Here is a 20,219-nt window from a genome sequence, read left to right as displayed (position 1 = left end):
ACCATTTTCCCACACACTGCAGGCCTTCCCCTCCCCCTGGCCTCTCGCAGGCTCCCCAGGCCCATCGGCTGCCCTGATGCCCCTGAGAGCATGGGTACCAGCCTTCCCCCACTCCACCCTCCCCCACAGGAAGGCCAGCCCTGTACCCATTTGCTCCTCTTCTGGGATGCCCATAATCCTCATGGCCTCCATGGTCTCCTGGAACATGTCCTTGTCCTGCTGTCCGGGGATGGTGACGTGCCCATTGGACAGGAAGCGGTATTTGTTGTATGGTTCCAACAGGAGATCGGCTGTAAGGGGTGGAGGGCAAGGGCGCCTCAGCGAGGTGCTGAAAGCAGAGGCTCCATCAGCGCTGTGACCTCAAAGGTTGGAGGGACTGGGACAGACCCTGAGCCCTGACGCGCCCTGAAAACCGCAGAGTAGCCAGCGACGTTCAGCTTTCCTCAGTGTCTGAGACTCTGACACTCACATCTCCTGGCCCAGAAGAGCACGAGGGCCCTGTGATTTGCAGCTACATGTGCAACCCACCCTAGCTTTTCTCTGGCACGGTCAGAAACAGACCAAGTCCTTAGGATGGCGCAGAGAAAGAAGTCGCTCTCACTTCTCCCCGCTAAACCCAAGGCCAAAAGTTTTCATTTCCCAAATGATGTATATGGCCCAATTCTGGCAACAGGCCCAGAGCCCAGCAGCCCTGGTGTCAGGTTGCAGACTGACTACTCACTCTTCAGGTGCTCTCCAGCCCCAGACAGGAGATAATAGAAGATGTGGAAGGTCCGTTCTTCCTTGGCTTGGCGGATAGCACGAGATTTCTCCAAAAGATCTTTGTAAACATTAAGGAAGCAACACAAGGCGGGGGGAAGGCAAGCCCTCCACTGTTCTCTTTTTTTTTTTGGAGACAGAATCTCACTCTGTTGCCCAGGCTGGAGTGCAGTAGCACGATCTCGGTGGAGGATCACTCCGCCTCCTGGATTCAAGTGATCCTCCTGCCTCAGCCTCCCAAGTTGCTGGGATGACAGACGCGTGCAACCACACCTGGCTAATTCTGTATTTTTAGTAGAGACAGGGTTTTGCCATGTTGGCCAGGCTAGTCTTGAACACCCGACCTCAGGTGATCCACCCGCCTTAGCCTCCCAAAGTGTTGGGATTACAGGCGTGAGCCACTGTGCCTGGCCAGCCTTCCATTGTCCTCTTATTCTGGTCCAAAGGAACTGAACTTCATGAGGAAGAATGGCACAAAATGGCAAAACACAGCAAAAGCAAACTACCTGGGTTCTCACCTACAAGGGGCACGCCGTGTCCAAGAGGAGCTCACACCCTCGGGAGCCTTGTCTCATTCTTACAGGTAATGGGAACGAGAACATTCCCACACGCAAAGGCTAAACGCTGGCACATGGGAGAGATAAAGTAGCATCCCCCAAACGCCCACCTCTGGGAGCCACACTAGACGGCTTTCAACAGCTCCATCCCATTCAAGCAGGTGGTTATCCTGCCCGTAAAGAAAGCAAGCCCTAAGCTCTGTGTTGAGTTTGCACTGAGCCGATCCTGAATGTCCCCCCAGCTCCACAGACAAGGTGTCATAACAGGCCCACAGGGAGAAAGTGCTGGAATCAGGAGGCAGCGTCTTCTCTACAGAGGTCACGCCTCCCCTCCGGATCCAGAACTCTTATCCCCATGAACCACAAGGATACAAGTCTCAATGTTGGCTCCAACAATGTAGCCGTTGACATCAAAGTTGATGCGAATGAATTTACCCTAAGTAAAAAAAGATAGCAAGAGATCAGGGGTGCCCCTGACATGGGGAGCTAGAGAGCAAGGGGGAGACCAGAGGCCCCCGCCCCCCCTCCGGTGGGCACAGCTTGGAGGGAGAAAACCCAGAGACAGGACCCATGTGCCAGGCCAGGGGCTCCCTATGCCCGCACCGCATGGGCCCTCAGGACTCAGGCGCCACACTGCCTGAGGCCACGAGCCTAAGACAAGCCAATCCCACACCCGGGTTCCTCGCAGATGGGGAAAGAGACCAGTTATCTGGAAGTGTTCCTCTCTGCCTGACCCGGGAACTAACTGGCTACTGGTGACAGCAGAGCACTCTGGGGCAGAGTAGGCAGTGCCCTCACTGGCCTTTCCACCTCTCATGGGGGAGGCTGAAGAAGCTACTCGTGGCCTTCTTCCTTAAGAGGGGCAGGGCAGGTCCACACCAGCTGGCATTCGGTCCGCCCTAGTCCACACAACAGGCCAGATAGCACTGAGTCTGAACCGTCCTCGGTTTTGAGGGGAGTGCACCCAGGAGAAGGCAGCATGAGCCAAAGCTCCGGGCAGGGCCCTCTGTCCCCAGAGCCAGGCGCCACCGCACTACTCACGAAGCGGGAAGAGTTGTCATTCTTCACGGTCTTGGCGTTCCCGAAGGCCTCCAGGATGGGGTTGGCCTGCAGCAGCTGCCGCTCCAGCTCACCCTGCAAGGAACCCAGGGGCACAGTGAAGGCCGGGCAGCGACCTGGGCTACCGAGCCTGCCCTGCCTGGAAGAGGGACGATGGCAGAGCCGTGTCAGCATGTCCAACATGCCAGGAACAGAGGTTTCCGGGTGGGCGCCAGTGTGCCACTCCAGCCAAAGCCAGGTCCCAGTATCACCCAAGTGTGGCCTTCCCGCCAGGCTTTGGAAACCTTGGTCAGTTTGAACTTACTTCCGTGGCCCTGGAAACGGCAGGCAGGAAGCTCCCTCAGCTCTAGGAATCTGGCCCTGGAGGACCTATGTGAAAGCAGCACCCAAACTAGCGAGTTGGTGGCACAGACACCCTGGGACAGTGTCTCCACCCTGTATACACCAGCTTCCCTCTACCTCCTTGCCTCTAATCTTCACATTTTTATTCCTTTTCATAGGAAAAGCAAATGAGGGGATTGGATCTGGAAAATATACACGCTCATCTAATCTGTGTCCTGATAAATGCTTCATTTTCTGTATCAGCCCCTCCACTGCTGCACCCAAAACCCACCACGGCAGGCAGTGAGCACGGGATCCATGAGGCCCACCTTGGGCTGCAAGCTGTTTACTGAGAATGTCACTAAATCCTGCTGTGGACTCCGGGGTGCTTTGTGGTAGACAAAATGCATCCTTGTGCCTTCTTATCCCTACACCCTCACCATACTCAGGGGGCAGGACAGAGCGGCCCCATTTCACAGAAGAGGAAGCTGAGGCCAAGGGAGAGGAATGACGTGCTCAAGGTCATCCAGCTGTCAATCAGCAGAGCGGGCTGGCAGAACTCCAGTCCGCTACCTAACCCGTCAGCCACTGCCCTGTCTTCACACCTGTGCAGCAGGCCCATCAACCAGGGAATAACTAATGCTGACTGAGGAAACTAGGGAGCTGGTTCCCCTTAATGCCTGAGTGCCTCTGGGGGAAAGAACATCACACAAGGGCCAGGCCAGGCTTTGTATTTATTAAAGACTGGAGTCAAGCCAGTGTTTTCCGGGAACAGCAGCCGCCTGTGAGTGATGACAAGGAAAACTGGAATAGGAGCTCCCAGGACAGCCACGGACCCTGGCCTTACAAGCACACCTGCCATAGATGAGACTCATCTGCAGAGCACTGGGGACACTCTGGAGTCTAGCCAAGCCAGACTGGAAGCCCACCTGAGACCACAAGGGACAGAGCAGAGCCTCCTCCTCTGGCAGTCCTCCTAGGCCAGGACCCCCCAACCCAGGGCTAGGAAGCCTTACACTTGTGAACCATCTAGACAAGTGAGGGCATTGCTCTGACCGCCCCTGAAGGAGGGTCAGCGGGGCCAGGTCAGAGGGCAGGGGTCAAGCCCACAGAGCAGGCTCTACATGTGCGCTGGGCACCAGTGGTAACTGGACACCGGGTTTCCACCCACAGGCCTCGGGCGGGCCTAGGAAGTCGGCTGAGGCAGCCCACGGAGCCAGATTTGGATGAGAATGGCTCCCCCACCCACTACGCCGTTCCTCTCACAGCACAGGCCAGGCTGCCAGGCTGCCAGGCTGCCAGGCTGGCTGAACCGCTCCCGTTCCCGCAGACAGAAGGGAGCGCGGCCCCCTCCAGGGCCTGTGCTTGCCCTGGCTTGGAGGCGAACTGAGGCCTCTGTTTGGGACCACACGCTGTTGCCGTGGAAAGTGGGGCCGCGGGGCCAAGTCGGGAGCAGTCACTTCAGATTCCAGAGCCGTGTTCCCTGCTGACAACAGTGATGACTAACCTATGGCTTTTCCTCTACTGACATCTAATTGGGCACAGAAGAGATTTTAATTTTTCAATGAAATCTGCATAACATGAAGTGACGCGGTCCTGTCTAAGGTTAGGGGTTACCCATTGGTTTCTGAAGGGCTTCACTGGGTGGTGTTTCTGCCAGTGAGCCCCAACAAGTACACAAATAACAGACCAGGGAGAGGCAAAGGTCACCATTTAGGCTCCGGGCATCTGCCCGGAAAGCTCCTTGGACCAAGCTCTGCTTTGCCAACCCCGCAGCCCAGGCCAAACCTGGCCTCCCCACAGCAAGGTGAGGTCTGGAACAACCCCTCTGCTGGTGTTGGGAGGGTCAACTTGGCCACTGCAGCGAGCGAGAGACTGCTGGCTCCCAAACCAAGTTCAAGGGTGTTCCATGCCCCGGCTGCCTGTGGAAAATCACAGCACAGCTTCAGGCAAGGAAATCAACCAAACCGGCCAATGGCCTTTCACGCTAACAGCCTGAGCTGTGACTGGAACCCTGGGGCAACCTATTCCCTCACTCTAGTGGGCTCAGGGCAGGGACAGGGTGCCTAGCAAAGTCTGCATTTTGACAACGTGGCTCCCACTGTCACCCCCAACCCCAGCCTGCTGTCTTTGCTGAGTGCTGCCTTCCCCTCTACAACAGGAACCCCCGATGTAAGGCATATGAGCTATTTCACTGCTCTCTGTGTCCTGTCTCCTGTCTTCCAGGACAGGGACTCCAATGTCACCCTCCCAAGAACCAGTCATGTACTAGGCAGTCAATAAATACTTGGGAAAAGGATTTTACTGCAAATTCGGAGATGGAAAACCACGGCTAGAGAACTCCTAACCTCACAGTTTTGTTTTTAAAATAGGCCTCCTAAAAAGAATGCAAAATGGGGGGTAGGGGAGGGAGACAGGGAGAGAGGGAGATACGGAGACAGGGGGAGAGGGAGAGAGAAGAAAAGAAACTTTATTAGTTTCTAAATATAACTCCTGACACCCCATGGAAAAAGATTCCAAATGTCTTGAGAAGCTTGGCACATGAAAAGTTACTTTTGGTTGGGTTCCAGAAGACTGTACTCATTAGGCCATTCTGCAGGCCACACCCCAGACCTGCATGCAGACTCACACCCCTCCTTACTTACAAAGGCCGCACACAGCACGCCAGTAAGGTGGAGCCACCGCTGGGAGCGACCAAGCTCCCCCTGACGGCTTCAAGGAACACCACTGGCACTTAGGTTTCACAGGGGAGTTTAAGAGTGTGCTCGAGAGACAGCATCCCACAGCCATGCTTGTCTGATCACCCCAACCTCTGAAAAACTCCAACATGAGAACTCCCCAGCACTGCTTCTGACTGGCACGGCGGTGGCAGGCGAGGGCCGCCAGCCATCTGCATCTGGTCTGGACCACAGAGCATGGAGGGCTCCGTGAGAGCGGAGTCCCCGTCCACCGTGCCGGGGTCAAGTTCTGCATGGGACATGACAGCTATAGTGCGCTGTGGGGAAATCTGGGCATGACTGGAGTTTCTGAGAACAACTAGGTGTGAGGCCCATCTCCATTCTGCAGGAACTGTCACTTCAGAGTGCACAGGAGGTCACTGTGTGCCACACCCAGCCCCTCCTCCCAAGACAGTCAGTGAGCTGAGCCTAAAAGAAGAGTTCTAGCTGCAGAAAGTGACAAGTGTGGGGTGAAAAGCTGCTTAGAACAAAATACAGAATTCAAGGGCACACGATGGGCAGAACACGCATTCCCAGTGCAGAACGTGCAGTAAACGTGCAGCTCACCTAGCGAGGACGCTGCTGGTTCAACCATAATCCATCAAAAGGGAGAGGAAAAAAATGGAGGTGAGACGACTTTCCAATTGCCCTTTCTCTCTTCGCTGGGGTGGTGGGGTTGGGTGGCTATCTGCCCAGAGGCATTTCTTTTTTTTTTTTTTTGAGACGGGGTCTCACTCTGTCACCCAGGCTGGAGTGCAATGGCATGATCTGGGCTCACTGCAAGCTCCGCCTCCCGGGTTCACGCCATTCTCCTGCCTCAGCCTCCCGAGTAGCTGGGACTACAGGCGCCTGCCACCACGCCCGGCTAATTTTTTGTATTTTTAGTAGAGACGGCGTTTCACCATGTTGGCCAGGATGGTCTCGATCTCCTGACCTTGTGATCCGCCCGCCTCGGCCTCCCAAAGTGCTGGGATTACAGGTGTGAGCCACCGCGCCCGGCCCATCCAGAGGCATTTCAACATCAGGGAAAAGAAATGGATTCAAACACAGCCTCCATCAACTTGAGGACCAAGTCTTGGAATCTGCCTTCCAGCCTCAGAAGCGGGGGGACACACAGCAATGAGCTGCAAACGCCAAGAGGGCTGCTACGCAAACTCCAGGACCTCACCAGTTTCCACAGCAACTCAGAAGGCTAGGAGGCCAAGGACAGAATGGGCTTGCTATCGCCGGACCACTCCCAGGACAGGCCACGCCGTCGCCTCAATGGAAATGAGCCCAGCCTCTGCTTCATTCCCCAAAGCATCCTCATGTAAAGCTGAGCCACGACCACTAAGTGCTCTTCCTCCATCATCCCACCAAGGCCCAGCAAGCGGCCGCGGGGACGAGGACCACAGCGCTCACCTGGTCCTTCTTGCTCTTGTGTGAGGACGCCACGTACGCCAGATACTGGATGACCTTCTTGGTGTTCTCTGTCTTGCCAGCTCCAGATTCACCCCTACCAAGAGAGGCAAGGAAGTCTCGGGCTTAGGCATGGCCAAGTCCTTGACCTCTGTCCCTTCCCACTGCACACTCCACTGCCTCGCATTCTGTCAGGTGCCCATGAAGGACCCAACGTGTGGCAGAAAAAGGAATTGCCACATAAACACTCTGGAATCCTCATGCAGTCCACTTCCCATGGCTCTCCAGGGGCCGGATAGAAGTAAACTGAAATCCACTGCCTGCCCTGGTCACTTGGCAGCCTTCACATCCAAGTGTTTTAAAAATCAGTTTTAGGCAGCTGTGGACTTAGGGGTCAAAGGCACTTGTACATGTTCCTTTGAAACGTCACTTGAAGGAACGTTCTGTGCCATTAACTCTCTCGGCAATGGGGTTTATGGATCTCCTTGTTAAGTTCAGAGGGTGAGAGGCCCCAGTGTCTACTTCAATCCAGGTAAAGAAAAGCCACCATCCAGAGCAAGAAGGAATGCCTTCCGCCCAGAAGTTACGGAGGAGCTGGTTCCCAGCCGGATTGGGGGGAAATCTTGCTTTTCCTTTCTGCCGTAAGCGCCACCCTCCTTCCCACCGGCTCCTGGAGGAAGGATGATTCAGACTGAACTCATCCATGCGGTGGGATCGCTGAGTAGCAAACATACAAACTGAAGTCCTGTCCCATGGAGAAGCGGAGGAGGGGGCCTTGACTTGGGAATCGGGGACTCCACCACCCCCAGCTGTGGTTTCGGTAGGAGTCCTCAAGAATGAGAACAGATTGGGGTGAAACGAACCACTACCCAGACGGAGAAATACTTACGTGCACAGGATGGATTGATCTTCTCGGTCTGAAACAAAGGAGACATCAGATTAACTCCCACCAGATACAAAAGCCTCCCCCGCTTGCTCCCGAAGAGCTGCCCGTTTCCGAGACAGAGTACAGTGCCACAGATGCTGTCTTTGCGGGGATCTCGCAGCCCACCCTCACACCTGGCTGGGAGGAGCATTTGCGGGGGAGAGTGCCATTGGGCAGCTGCTCCTGCCACCCAGGAGCTCAGACTGCCCACCCACACTGTCCAGCCCCCACCAGAAAACCAGAAATAGTTCTGCGTCTCCCACCTTAGAGGAACGAGTGTGTGGAAAGATCTCCAGGAGTCGACTTTCCTGGGAGCTGAGTGGGACCTGCCCTGTGTGTTTACAACTGGGGGCTGAGATGGTTGGAAATAAGCCCACTGCAGGTGCTCTATATACCACCCCCACTGAAGGAAGGAGCATCGTTGAAGAGGCTGGAGGAGGAGGGGTGATGAGGCCTGGCTTTGCAACGGGACAGCCCTGGGATAAGATGCTGCCTCACAGCCTGAGACCCAGGACAGGTGCGCAGGCTTCTCTGAGCCCCAGCTCCCTCCTCCGCAGCGTGGGATAACAGTACTTGTGTCCACAAGACATGTGAACGTACCAGCATGGCGTCTGGCAAGTGGAAGGCGTGCAATGATGTCACTTTAGAGGTAGCTTGTAAAGAATGACAGCTTCTGATGGGTTTCTGTGACAACCTGTTCTCTAGCCGGGTGTCAGGAACTTTCAGCAACTATCAACAGCTCTATGAACTGCTCAGCAGGAAGGTTATAAATACCCACCCTCCCCCGGCACAGGAGGGGCAGTAATGCCCACACTCTGAAAGCTAAGTTTGCCAGAAACACGAAGGCATCCTGGCTGTTCAGTACTGCGTATTCAATCTTAAGCAACAGCTGAAGATACAAACTCATTTCTTTCCGTTTTATCCCACCCCATCTAATGGCCTCACCGTCCCTGAAGTCAAATTGGCCTGAATCCAGCATCAGGCTACTTACAAATATTTGAGCTGCAGTAAGGTATTTAATTCTGAGTCTCAGTTTCTACATCCACAAAGTAGATCTGCTACTAACTCCCTTGCAGGATTAGTTGGAAAAATAGAAATAACACATAAAAAGGACCTGCCGCAGTCCCTGTAAAGAGAGTAAGCTCCACAAATGGTTGCTGTCTATACTGACTTCCCCACGGCGACGTCGCCACGATGGGTGGCAGTGGTGTTGTCGGGGCAGCGGGAGCATCCGTGGCTGTTGGTACAGTGTCGGCACTGAGTGGAAACACGGATTCAGCGACGTGTGAAGGACACATTGAGTGGCTCGCACCGCCTGGTCAGGGCCCTGCATGACCAGGCACTGGGAGAATGACTCATGGCTTTCCACGCGCATGGCCTCAGGAGACACATTTAACCGTTCAACACCAGCCGACACCGACCCGCTAGGCTGCCTGCCTCTTCCGAGGTGAGCTTTCTAGCGTGCCTGACCTCAGCAGCTGGTGGGGCTGGGCCCTGCCTCCAATCTCTTCTTCTGCCCGCTGGTCATTCAGGAGGGCAAAGGAAGCCCAGACAGAAAGAAGAAAAAACAAACCTCACACCCAACACCAAAGGCAGTACCCCTGGGCGGCAGCTTCCTCCCAGCCCCCTAAGCATCAACGGGGTGGGGGCGCAGAGGGGCTGGGTCACTCCCATTCACAAGCACACCCCACACTCTGCTCTCTGATGTGGAAACTGCTCAGGAGGCAAGCTCGAGGGGGGCCTTACTCCCCCTCGCCTGTCTCAAAAAACACAGAGTCCTTCAAGCCTGCACAGCAAGGACAGAGATTAGAGACCTGCATCCTTGACAAGACAGACGGGAAGACAGAAGGGAGGGAGGCGGCAGGAACGACAGCCTGGGGAAGACAGAGCAATTTCATCGCTGGCCCCTAACAACAGTGTGGCAACCGATAAGGGTTTGGAACAAACATTTCTGTCGTCCCAGCCCCTTGCCCTCCCCCACCGCGTCTCCCTGTGGTCTGCCCCAGCTGTGGGCATGTTTAGTCACCGGCTCTGCTAGCAGGCAAGAATGTACCTGCGAGTGCTGGCAAGTCGTGAGCAGCAACGGCCCAATGCTACCATAAAAGGAAACATTCCCCAACCCTTCCAGAGGAACCGTTTTCCCAGGGCTGTCCCTAGGATGGCTGGAATTCCTCTAATTGTGTGAGGAGGAGTCAGAGGCTCCGCTGCTGAACAACAGGAAGCAGAGCCCCCGAGCACACTCGAGGGCATGCACACACAGGCACATGCACGCACAAGGACACGGACGCACACACAGACACACAAGCATCTGTGCCTACACAGTCACATATGGAGGCAGGTGTACACAGGGACGTGTGCACAGAAATACATGCATGCACACGTGTGCAAAGCCATATACATAGATCCACACATGGGCACACACAAGGCACACAGCTGCACACCCATTCACAGACGCATATCCACAAGCACAAGTGCAAACACAGGCACCCAAGGCACATGTATTCACAGGTGAATGTGAACATACATGTATGTACATAGCCATGCACACACACGGATGTATACACAGGCACACGCACTTCAAATCCTGAAACCCCAGTGCCAAACTCAGTGTCTCCTCTCCATCCACCCCAGTATCCCCAGCTCTCCCACTTCTCCAGCCTTCCCCCTCCAATTCCTGAAGCCAGTTTACCACTGTCAACACAGCCTCACCATCCCTTAAAGAAATCAAATCTGGATTTGTTCTGCCAGGAACATTCATTTGGACAAATGCTTTCTGAAAGGCAAACGACTGGGAGGCCTCCTCATTGCTTCACCTCTTGCCGCACTGCTTAGTATCCCAAATCCACCTGCCCTATGCACCACAAATCATACCATGGCCCCATGCAACCGGAAAGGTCTTTCCAATGCTCAGGAAGGGTTTTGGTCTGTTATCTTGTGTGGCCTTCAATAACCTTACAAGGTATTGTATTGTAATGTACAAAGCAGGTATTATCGTCATTGTTTTGCAATCTTTCCACACAGCGGTTCTTCTGGATTTCTTCCTGATCTCAGAGGCCTCTCCTCTTGATCTGACTCAGTTTACTCTGCAGCCCACCTCCCCACCCTGTGCATTCTGGTGGAGACCACCAGTGGCGCCCACCCCATCAACCCTTCCCCGCACTGTCATCTCACAGGATGAGCACATTCAGAGTCCGGCCCAACCCGCTTGTTTTGGCTCAAGTCCTTATTTGGCCTGTAAGGACTGAAGGCTTATTTGAAAACGCCCTTCCTTCCTCTACACGGGAGGAGGCCGCCAGGGACAAGCCTCTTCTGGGACACGAGCCCTCTGCCAGATGAAAGTCTAGCCGTGGTAGGCGCCTGAACCCCCTGCCCCAGCCCCTCTCTTGGTGAGGGTGGGGTACAGACTGGGTCATGAGTCACTCTGCAGTAGTTTTCAGACTTTTCAAAAAGCAGTGGCAGTCCTTCCTCAGACAAAATCTTCCCAAATCCCTGAGCAAGGGACAGTGGGTGGTGGAGACTGTGTTCCTCAGAGCACAGTTTGACAACCACTGGTCCATGTGTCTGGAGCAGCTCTGCAAAGGAGGAAGCCACAGCCGAGAGTGCTACGGCCCTGGGTTCTGCTCTTCCCCACGCAGTGCCTGGCCCCTCGACCTCTCTGGGAATGAAGGGACTGCTCTGACGATGGAAGGAAATGGTGTTCCTGTCATACACGGTGTGAGGCAGGCGCCCAGGCATGCTGTCCTCACCCGCCTGCTGTCTCGGAGCTCCCAACTGAGCAATTCCTTGGCACCGCCACAAGTAAGTCTGTTATAAAAGTTACAAATTCAGGAACCAGGCCATTTTCTCCCTGGATTTCATTTTACACCTGAAATGTCCTGAGGCCAAGCCCATGCAGTGAAGGCACCTGAGCTGATGTGGCCATCTACCTGTGGACAAGTGTTTCCAGCCAGCTTAGCACGCTGGGCCCAGGAGGGAGGAAGCGGGAACCTGACCGCAGGTATTTCATCCCAGGTGCAGACTTCTGCGGGGGGCTTAAGGCTCACTTCCTCTGTGAGAGGAGTTGCAGCTCACTCTTGTCCATAAAAGGCCACGAGGCTCGCAGAGCGGTGACATCAGCCTGACAGGAAGTACAGAGGAAGGGGCCTGCTTCACCAGCAGCCACTGCTGGGACTGACTCATCACCCCGCTCCCAAGATCACACCTCCCAAGGTTCCAGCATGGAGCAGCTCTTTTGGGTTCCACCTGGGAGACACCCCATCTTCGGCTCCGCTGGGCTTCTTGAGAAATGGGTATGGGCCAAGAAAGAAAGACAGGAAAAAGGGCAGTTTCAGGTTGGACAATATGCCCACGTTGGGTGAGACTGATGGGATAATCTGAGACAAATGGGACCAAAACTTTCCACCACCAGGGAACCTTCTGCTTTCAGGGAAACTCCAGAGTGGCCCCTGGGGGTGACTCGCTATATGTGTTGGCACTGTGAGCCCTGCCCTGTGGGGCCAGGATGGGCGTCTCAGGCTGTCCTGGGCAGAGTCCTAGACCCAGAGTCACTTCTCCCCAAGACCCTCATGTGGACAGCATCTGAGTCTCAGTTGGTCAAAGCACAAAGCACCTGTGGGGCTGAAGCTTGGAACTTAGGGGCTTGGGAAGGCCTTGTAGAGGACCTAATTCAACTTGACCCCCAAGATCAGGGCATCATTCTTCTTTCCTCAGAAACCCAATGACTTGATCAGAGTTGCACGAATGGGGCTGAGAACTCAGGCCTCTGGAGGCCTCACCCACTCCCGGACTCCCCTCCATCGAATGACCCTATGGGCCCAGCACTCAACACCTCCCGCAGGCCTGCCTCAGTGCTGCAAAGAAAGGGCCGCGACACTCTCATGACGGGAAGCTCTGCTTCTCCACAGCCAGCTCAATTCACAAGCTTGGGTTACAAGTCTTTGGGAGGCAAACAGAGAGGTGAAGAAAAGCAAGTGCAAAATGATGCTTCATATTAGCAGAGGCTGCAGATCTGTGCCGAGTCGGGTGGAGCTTCCCGGCAGCCTGCCTGCCTAGCAATCCGCCAGCAAAGGAGGAAGCCCCTGCCGTGGCTGCCAGCCACACAGTGCGGTCATGGGCACGTGTGCCCTCCAGGCCCCCACGGTAGGCCCAGACCAAGGGACATGCCTGCTCAGCAGCATCCACGCCAGAAGCCAGTTCGACCTGGCCCAGTGCCTCTGCCCACAGCCCCTGTGTTCCCCCAGGTGGAACCTTGGTTTGAACCTGCTGAGACCCAAGTCCCCAGTCACAGGAGGCAGAGAATGGGTAGCCCTCCCGTTCCAGGCACCCTGGATAATTTAAAAAAAAAAAAACCTTGAGGGATTGCTCTTAACTTTCATTATGTCAGAGACCAAGCGAGGCCCCAAACAAGCCTTCTCTTGGCCAAAATGCATTAGGAAAACACAGGTAAGTTCCCAGCACACAGGCAAATCTGCCAGAAACAGCACTGCTGGGCGTTTCTCTGCCCTTCCCGTGGGCGGGGCCAGGAGGGGGAACCTTCTCCTTCTGGGGTTGTTGCCAAGGCAGCTCCAACAGGTTTGTCAGACTGGAGGGAAATTCAAAAGCCACATATGAGTGCTGACCACCCACAGCACATGCCACCAGGACACTCCCAGCCCAGTTCTGCCTTGCTCCTACCTGACATTCCCCTTGGGAAAAGGAAAGACAAGGCAGGAGGGGCCCCTGTTGAGTTCTGCAGAGGGCTGGAGCAACAGGGAATAAGAGGGAAGGAGCCAGGACACACACAGGGAGCATGGCAGACACAGCCAGGCACTGCTCATGACAAACTCGGCTCCCTGTTGGGGCACAAACGGGCCTGCAAAGACAGCAACCGGCTTTGTGAAACTCCCTTGGATGAGTCAAACGTGCCTGAGAGCACCAGGGACATCAATGGTAGGAGGTGAACAGTAACAGCACGTGAACATGCCGCCTTGGAGGAGCGGTCAGTGGAAGAAAAAGCGTGTCGGTGACTGTTAGGCCAGGATTTGCTCCTGGAGCACGGCTCACACTTCCTCTCCTTTCAGCTTAGACCTGTGCCCTGTTGTATCTGTGGACCAGCTCATGTGGAAGAGACAAGATCTTCAGGAAGAATCCTGATACCAGGTGGGAATGACATCCTGAGCCCCCATCAGCTCTGTCTGTTTGCCAAAAGAACAGCTTGGGTCCTCGAGAATTTATCGTCAAGGTCCACACGGGGCTGACAGCCTTGGTCAAGACAAAACAAATTTGACAGAAGCCATTTGCAGAATCTCAACTTTTATACCTGCAGACTTTCAGCTCACTTATCTTTCTTTAGTACGTAGGGAATTACTTTGGTTCTCAGCTGATACCGTCATTCCAGAAATCAGGTAGGTAAAGGAAAGCAATGCCTTTCTCTGAACACACTGTTGTTCAGCCCTGACAAATTGGGACACAGTTCAACCGAAGTCTCAGAGCCGGAGCTGGAGAGAACAGGAAAAACGGGCTAGTAGGTGACACTCACCAGGCAGCAAGAGAACTCATCACAGGAGGCCAAAAGCACAAAGTGGCTTAGTGATGAGGGATTTGATGTGAGTTTTTGTTGTTGGTTTGTTTCAGGGGATGGGGAGCAGAAACAAAAACACTGGGCAAAGCTTCCAAACACCGCCACCCAAAGTTTCAGGTTCTAAGAGGGCACTTGCTTCTTATCTCCTGCTCAGTGGGCCCAGAGCAAAGCATGGTGGGCCTGTTTGGTTGGATTTACAAAAAAAAAAAAAGTAAGCCTAACGCTGAATCCTTGAAAAGGGCCCGTTAACCACAGATTCCTCTTCTAGAGAGAAGACGTTCTAGAAATGAGACTGACAGGCAGGACCATGGGTAGTTCAGCAGCCTCATGCTGGGGCCCGGCTTTCCTTCCTGGGGGAGGAGCACGAAGCAGCCAGCTCACATCAGCTCGAGGACAGCGCCTCCCGGCTGCAGCCATGGTGTTGGGTGGCGGCCCAGGGCCTGCTTCCCACAGCACCTCTCTGGTCCACCAGCAGCCCAGGGAACAGAAAAGCATTTCAGGGCTGCAGAAGAACCAACTCTGGATCAAGCACATCTCCTAAAGCTCCGCTGAGGCTACATCAGCCCCAGGCCTCAGCTCAGCTCTGCATGGACCAGACCAGACAAGCCAGAGACCGCGTCTGCTATCGCGTTCCAGTGTGTGGCACGGTCGCTGCAGGGGAAGCGGCTGTGACAACTCACTTCCTGCGCCTGGACTCTCGGGGGAGTCTTTTAGGGGAGATTCAAATGGCTGCCTGCAAGACGCATTTGGCCATCACCTTCATTAAGCAAGCAGGAGTGTGGATGGAAGGAATGAGCGATTTGAAGGCTCCGTGGAAGGCGGGGCAGTTCAGTCAAGAAGTGTTTAGACTCCTACTGCCAGCTCTAAAAGGTACTTATTGCAGGCATCACACACACGGCGTCTTACTTCTTACCATGGCCCTGCCAGGGAGTGGTAAGAAGCCCAAGAGGAGGACAAGAGAACGAAGGCTCAATCAGAATGAGTTGACTTGTTCCAGCCAGGTTGCAGTTAGGAAGTGAAAGAGGCAGATTCCTGCTCTGTCTAGTCCAAAGCCCACAGTCGCTCCGCCACAACACACTTCCTCTTGCTCAAAGGCAATACATGGCACTTTTCCCAAATCTAAGGCTGAGACAGGCCCAGCAGCCCCTTTTTGGTGCCCTATAGAAGTGCTGTGTCATCTATCAAAGGCCCATACCCACCCCAGCAGCTCTCGAGGCTCAGTGGGGCGCCCCTCCTCTGTGCTGGTCTCTCGCTCTCATCTTGAAGCTGATTTGCCTGTCTCTGGGCACGAGTCAGTCACCTCCTCCAGGCAGGCCCCAGTCTGCTGTCTGTACACTCTCTGCAGAATGCCCGGCACACACACAGTAGGTGCTCAGCCAGCACAGGAAGACCAGTGGGTGCAGACACAGAACGCCCCATCTTGGAGAGCCCGCGCTGCCTCCATCGGCACATTTGGGTGCACAAGGCCTGCTCCTGACCTCCCCAGCAGACAGCGAGGCCTTTGTGTGCTGACGGCTGGCAGGGCTGGCAGGGCTGGCGGCCTCCCGGCTGGGTGCATTCCTACTTCAGCAGAGTCATCCCATCTGTGACTTCCACGGCGCTCCTTCCTCAGCTGCCTGTCCCGGTGAGTTGATTCAAACGGAGCTTTTCTGCCCCCTTGAAGCATTTTCCTGAGCCTCTGCCAAACATGGCACTTCCTCAGAAAGACCTTGGAAAGCAGACGGTTCCACAGGAGACACAACTAGCGGGGCAGTGAGAATGTGGAGAGAAGGAAAGAGAGGGCCCCTCCTCCCCGAGTGCTCCCCAACCACTGAGCCGGAGATAAGAATTCCTTCAACACCCGCCAGAGAAAATGAGGGGCACCAATGCCCCGCGGGCCCGTCCCGGCGTAACAGGCACCAGGACAGGAAATCAGGAGACTGTTTTCTGGCGTTGGCTCTCTGTGGGCTTTTGACAAGCCAGTTAACACATCTGTGCCTCCCTCTTTACGTATGAATTCGAAGAGCCATGCTCAGACGTGAAGATACACAAAAATTCTACCCCTCATAGTTTACAGAAAAAGGTCAGACACCGAGGGGCATGTGCACACTCACTGGCACTGAGCAGCTGCTGGGTGACCGACCACTTCTGGTGCAGCTTCCACTGGGAACCAGAGATTGGGTGGGAGGGAGACTGGCACAGAGCAAAGAGTTAAATTGCTCTCAGACAAGTTTAGGCCTAGAATGAAAGCAGATCTGCTTCCCCCAAAATGCTGGGAACTCATTAAAATATTAATACCATAAAGTCACCGAAAGTGAACCAAACCTGGCATTCTACCTAATTCACACAGAAGGGGCTTTTTCTACCCACTGGGGAGATAACTGGGCTCATGTCAAATTCCTCAACTAGCGAGTTCTCCTGTAGAGATATACGTATCTTTCCCCACAGGGGAGACCCCAGAGGGTCTGGCCCGGGATCCAGAAGCGCCATTTCCTAGGCAAGGCAGACCTTTTGCAGACCACAGCTGCTTCCGCCTGAACTCTACAGCAGACATTGTGCCTGCCCTGGGACACAGCCCCACCCACCCCTGCCTGGCAAGGGCCAGCAACACAACATTTATGCTCTCTCACTCTCCTGGCCTTGGCCAGTTCAAAGGCTTCAGTGCCATCACAGAGTTCCAAGGAACAGTCCAATCCCCAAGGCAGGAAGACCCAGGAATGGCCATGACAATGAATTAACAACATGGGAAAGCCAGGGGCAGGAGGGTGAGGCCATGCTGGGCACGTCTGGGATGCCCTGTAACTACTTACTGACTGACACACACCACTGCCTTTCTGCAAGATCCGACCACCCCAGACCTCACCGCCATACCTGACAAAACTCCCAGGACACCTGACACTGGCTCAGTCGTGCTGGCGCAGGTGTAGGCAGCAAATGTCTTGTTTTGTAGCTAGGGCCACAAATCTCTGTCTATAAACATGCCTTGTCTCTCCACCCGGACCGCCAGGGCATCCAGTAACAGGATAATGTCAAAACCTCCTGGCATTCTGGCACCTTCTGTCACCTACCTCCACGGCCTAATCCAAGGCACTACATGCTGTCATGCCCCACCCGTGCCCATGGCAGACAGCACTAATCCATCTCAGAATTCCCGCATCGAGTCTCAAATCCTTGCCAGCACAGGGCTCCAGGCAGCCACTACTGATGGATCAGAGATGACACTCAAAAGTAAAACTAATCTGCAATGCTTAGTCCAGTAGTTCTTAACTGGGAATAATCTTGACCCCCACAGAACATCTGATGGCAATGTCTGAGAATATTTTTGGTTGTCACAACTGGAGAGGGAAGGTGCGGCTGGCATCAAGTGAACAGAGACCAGGATGCTGCTAAAAATCCTGCAGTGATCAGGAAAATCCCCCACCCCCAACAGAGAATCATCCAACCTCAAATATCACTAGTGCCAAGTGTGAGAAACCCTGGCTTAGTCTGACAATAAGTGAGTGACATATAATTTATCCTCCAAACTGGGGTGCTTCTGAAAGTGAAAGAGAGCGCTATTAATAATAACTGTGGAACAACAGGCATAAATCAGGACTGTACAGGCAAACCAGCACACTGAACAGATAAAGGCAGAGGCAGGTCCCCAGGAAGGGTCAAAGAGCTCCTCTCCCACAGGTCCCCAGACAGAGCCACCAACTGCCCTATTTGGCAGAATAAATGCTAGTATGTCACAAGCCACAGTCGGCTCAGGAAGGAAATCTTTGTCTAGTTCTTGTTTAAAGGAAAAGCAGAAAAGGAACTTTCCGACTGTGCCTTTTAAGATGTAAGTGGCAGAGAACAAACCTGTTTCCCCCAAAGCCAGGTAGGCGGCATGCACTAAGACTTCACTCCAAAAGACAGGGGCAGATTTTAACAGCCTGCAGACCCTGAGGCTCCACGGGTGACACCTGACCCAGGGCAAGAACCAAAGCTTCCTCTGGACATTTTCCTTTTACTAGTGAACCAGCCTGTCATAACATGGACAACTTCTGTTACTAACTTCCTCCCTGCTGCAAGAACAAGAAACCTATTACTAATTGCTCTGCAGGTCAGCTATACACAAGAAGGAGGAACTTCCTTTTCTTTCTTTTTTTTTTTAATCTCGGCTCACTGCAAGCTCTGCCTCCCGGGTTTACGCCATTCTCCTGCCTCAGCCTCCCGAGTAGCTGGGACTACAGGCGCCCGCCACCTCGCCTGGCTAGTTTTTTTGTATTTTTTAGTAGAGATGGGGTTTCACTGTGTTAGCCAGGATGGTCTCGATCTCCTGACCTCGTGATCCACCCGCCTCGGCCTCCCAAAGTGCTGGGATTACAGGCTTGAGCCACCGTGCCCGGCCTTTTTTTTTTTAAATTGAGACAGAGTCTCCCTCTGTTGCCCAGGCTGGAGTCCAATGACGCAATCTCGGCTCGCTGCAACCTCTGCCACCCGGGTTCAAGCAATTCTCGTGCCTCAGCCTCCAGAGTAGTTGGGACTACAGGCATGTGCCACAATGCCTGGCTAATTTTTTTGTGTTTTTAGTAAAGACAGGGTTTCGCCATGTTGGCCAGGCTGGTCTCGAACTCCTGACCTCAGGTGATCCACCTGCCTTGGCCTCCCAAAGTGCTGGGATTACAGGTGTGAGCCACCACGCCCAGCCGAAGAAGAAGGAAAATAGCCTAGAAATGTCCTCCGTCAGTCAACGTGGGAGCTCAAGAGCTGCAGCAAGTCTAACGCTAGGCAGAAGGCAAAGTGAAAACCTCTCAGACTGAGGGTTAGAAAACACATGGACCCGATTCCTGCACAGCCTGCTTTAAAGGAGGCACCAACAATGCAGGTTTCCCATGCTCACAAATGTATTTCCTATCCCTGGTCTCCAAAAGATGAAATCGCCCACCTGGCTGGGTGCAGTGGCTCACGCCTGTAATCTCAGCACTTAGGGAGGCCGAGGTGGGTGGATCGTGAGGTGAGGAGTTCAAGACCAGTCTGACCAACATGGTGAAACCCCATCTCTACTAAAAATACAAAAAAAAATTAGTCGGGCGTGGTGGCATGCGCCTGTAATCCCAGCTACTTGGGAGGCTGAGGCAGGAAAATCGCTTGAACCCAGGAGGCAGAGGCTACATACAGTAAGCCGAGATCACGCCACTGCACTCCAGCCTGCGCGACAGAGCGAGACTCCATCTCAAAAAAAAATAAAAGAAATCGCCCACCTACCTGCCCTCATAATTTGCAAATCTGATCAAACCACTTGATTCAGAATCTTGACAAATCATGAAGAGACTCTTCATTCCACAGATGCATGAGGGCAGCCCCTAAGTTCCTATTAAGGCCATTTGGTTATGGCCAAGACAAAGGGAAGCTCTGGTTCTCTGCATCCTTTTTTTTTTGTTTCCCAATTACTTTCAATATATGGAGCTTTCAGGCCATTCCCACCAAATTTTTGTTGTTGCTGAACAAATAAATATTGAATGAATCTCTTGGAGAAGGAGTCCCACGGGTTAACTGAAGACAGTCTGAAGTCCAGACCTGAAGACTCTCTCTCCTGCCTCCTCAGTACACATTACTCAGTCTTAATGTCTTGCCTAAAAGCAAAATTGCCCAGTTGCTAGATAACCATCCCAATCCAGGATCCAAGTGTGAGAACAGACCCTTACTCAGTAGCTCAGATCTCAAGATGACTCCGGAATACACTTCTTGCACTAGGCCAATTAAGAGAGCTGGGAGCAAACTGACTCATAACCTCTAGAGACAAAGACTCAGACTTTTCTGGAATCCCACAGAATGTTTTTCCACCAGGCTGTTCTAGTTAACATTTTGAAACAGACATTCTACTTTAGAACTGAAGGGCTGACTTCCTCAAGGAATTTTGATAGACGTGAACATAAGCCAAAGACTCAGCCAAACTTGAGCATCCTACATAATGCATC

General features: G+C 53.8%; 1 protein-coding gene across 1 annotated transcript in view; it reads right to left on the bottom strand.

The window, feature by feature from the left end:
• The window catches only part of MYH9 (myosin heavy chain 9), a 106,415-nt gene that overhangs the window by 36,909 nt on the left and 49,287 nt on the right, over window positions 1-20,219 (bottom strand). Inside the window, exons 4-9 of the mRNA XM_025399525.1 lie at window positions 7,701-7,728; window positions 6,815-6,908; window positions 2,358-2,450; window positions 1,689-1,752; window positions 722-820; window positions 147-290 (exon numbers count right to left, since the gene is read on the bottom strand). Of these exons, the coding sequence (XP_025255310.1) occupies window positions 147-290; window positions 722-820; window positions 1,689-1,752; window positions 2,358-2,450; window positions 6,815-6,908; window positions 7,701-7,728 (522 nt within the window). The remainder of the gene's footprint in view (window positions 1-146; window positions 291-721; window positions 821-1,688; window positions 1,753-2,357; window positions 2,451-6,814; window positions 6,909-7,700; window positions 7,729-20,219) is intronic.

Source organism: Theropithecus gelada, chromosome 10 (genome assembly GCF_003255815.1).
Source record: "Theropithecus gelada isolate Dixy chromosome 10, Tgel_1.0, whole genome shotgun sequence".
Lineage (NCBI taxonomy): Eukaryota > Metazoa > Chordata > Mammalia > Primates > Cercopithecidae > Theropithecus > Theropithecus gelada.
Note: the sequence above shows the minus strand (reverse complement) of the source record. Positions and strands in the feature narration are given on the sequence as shown.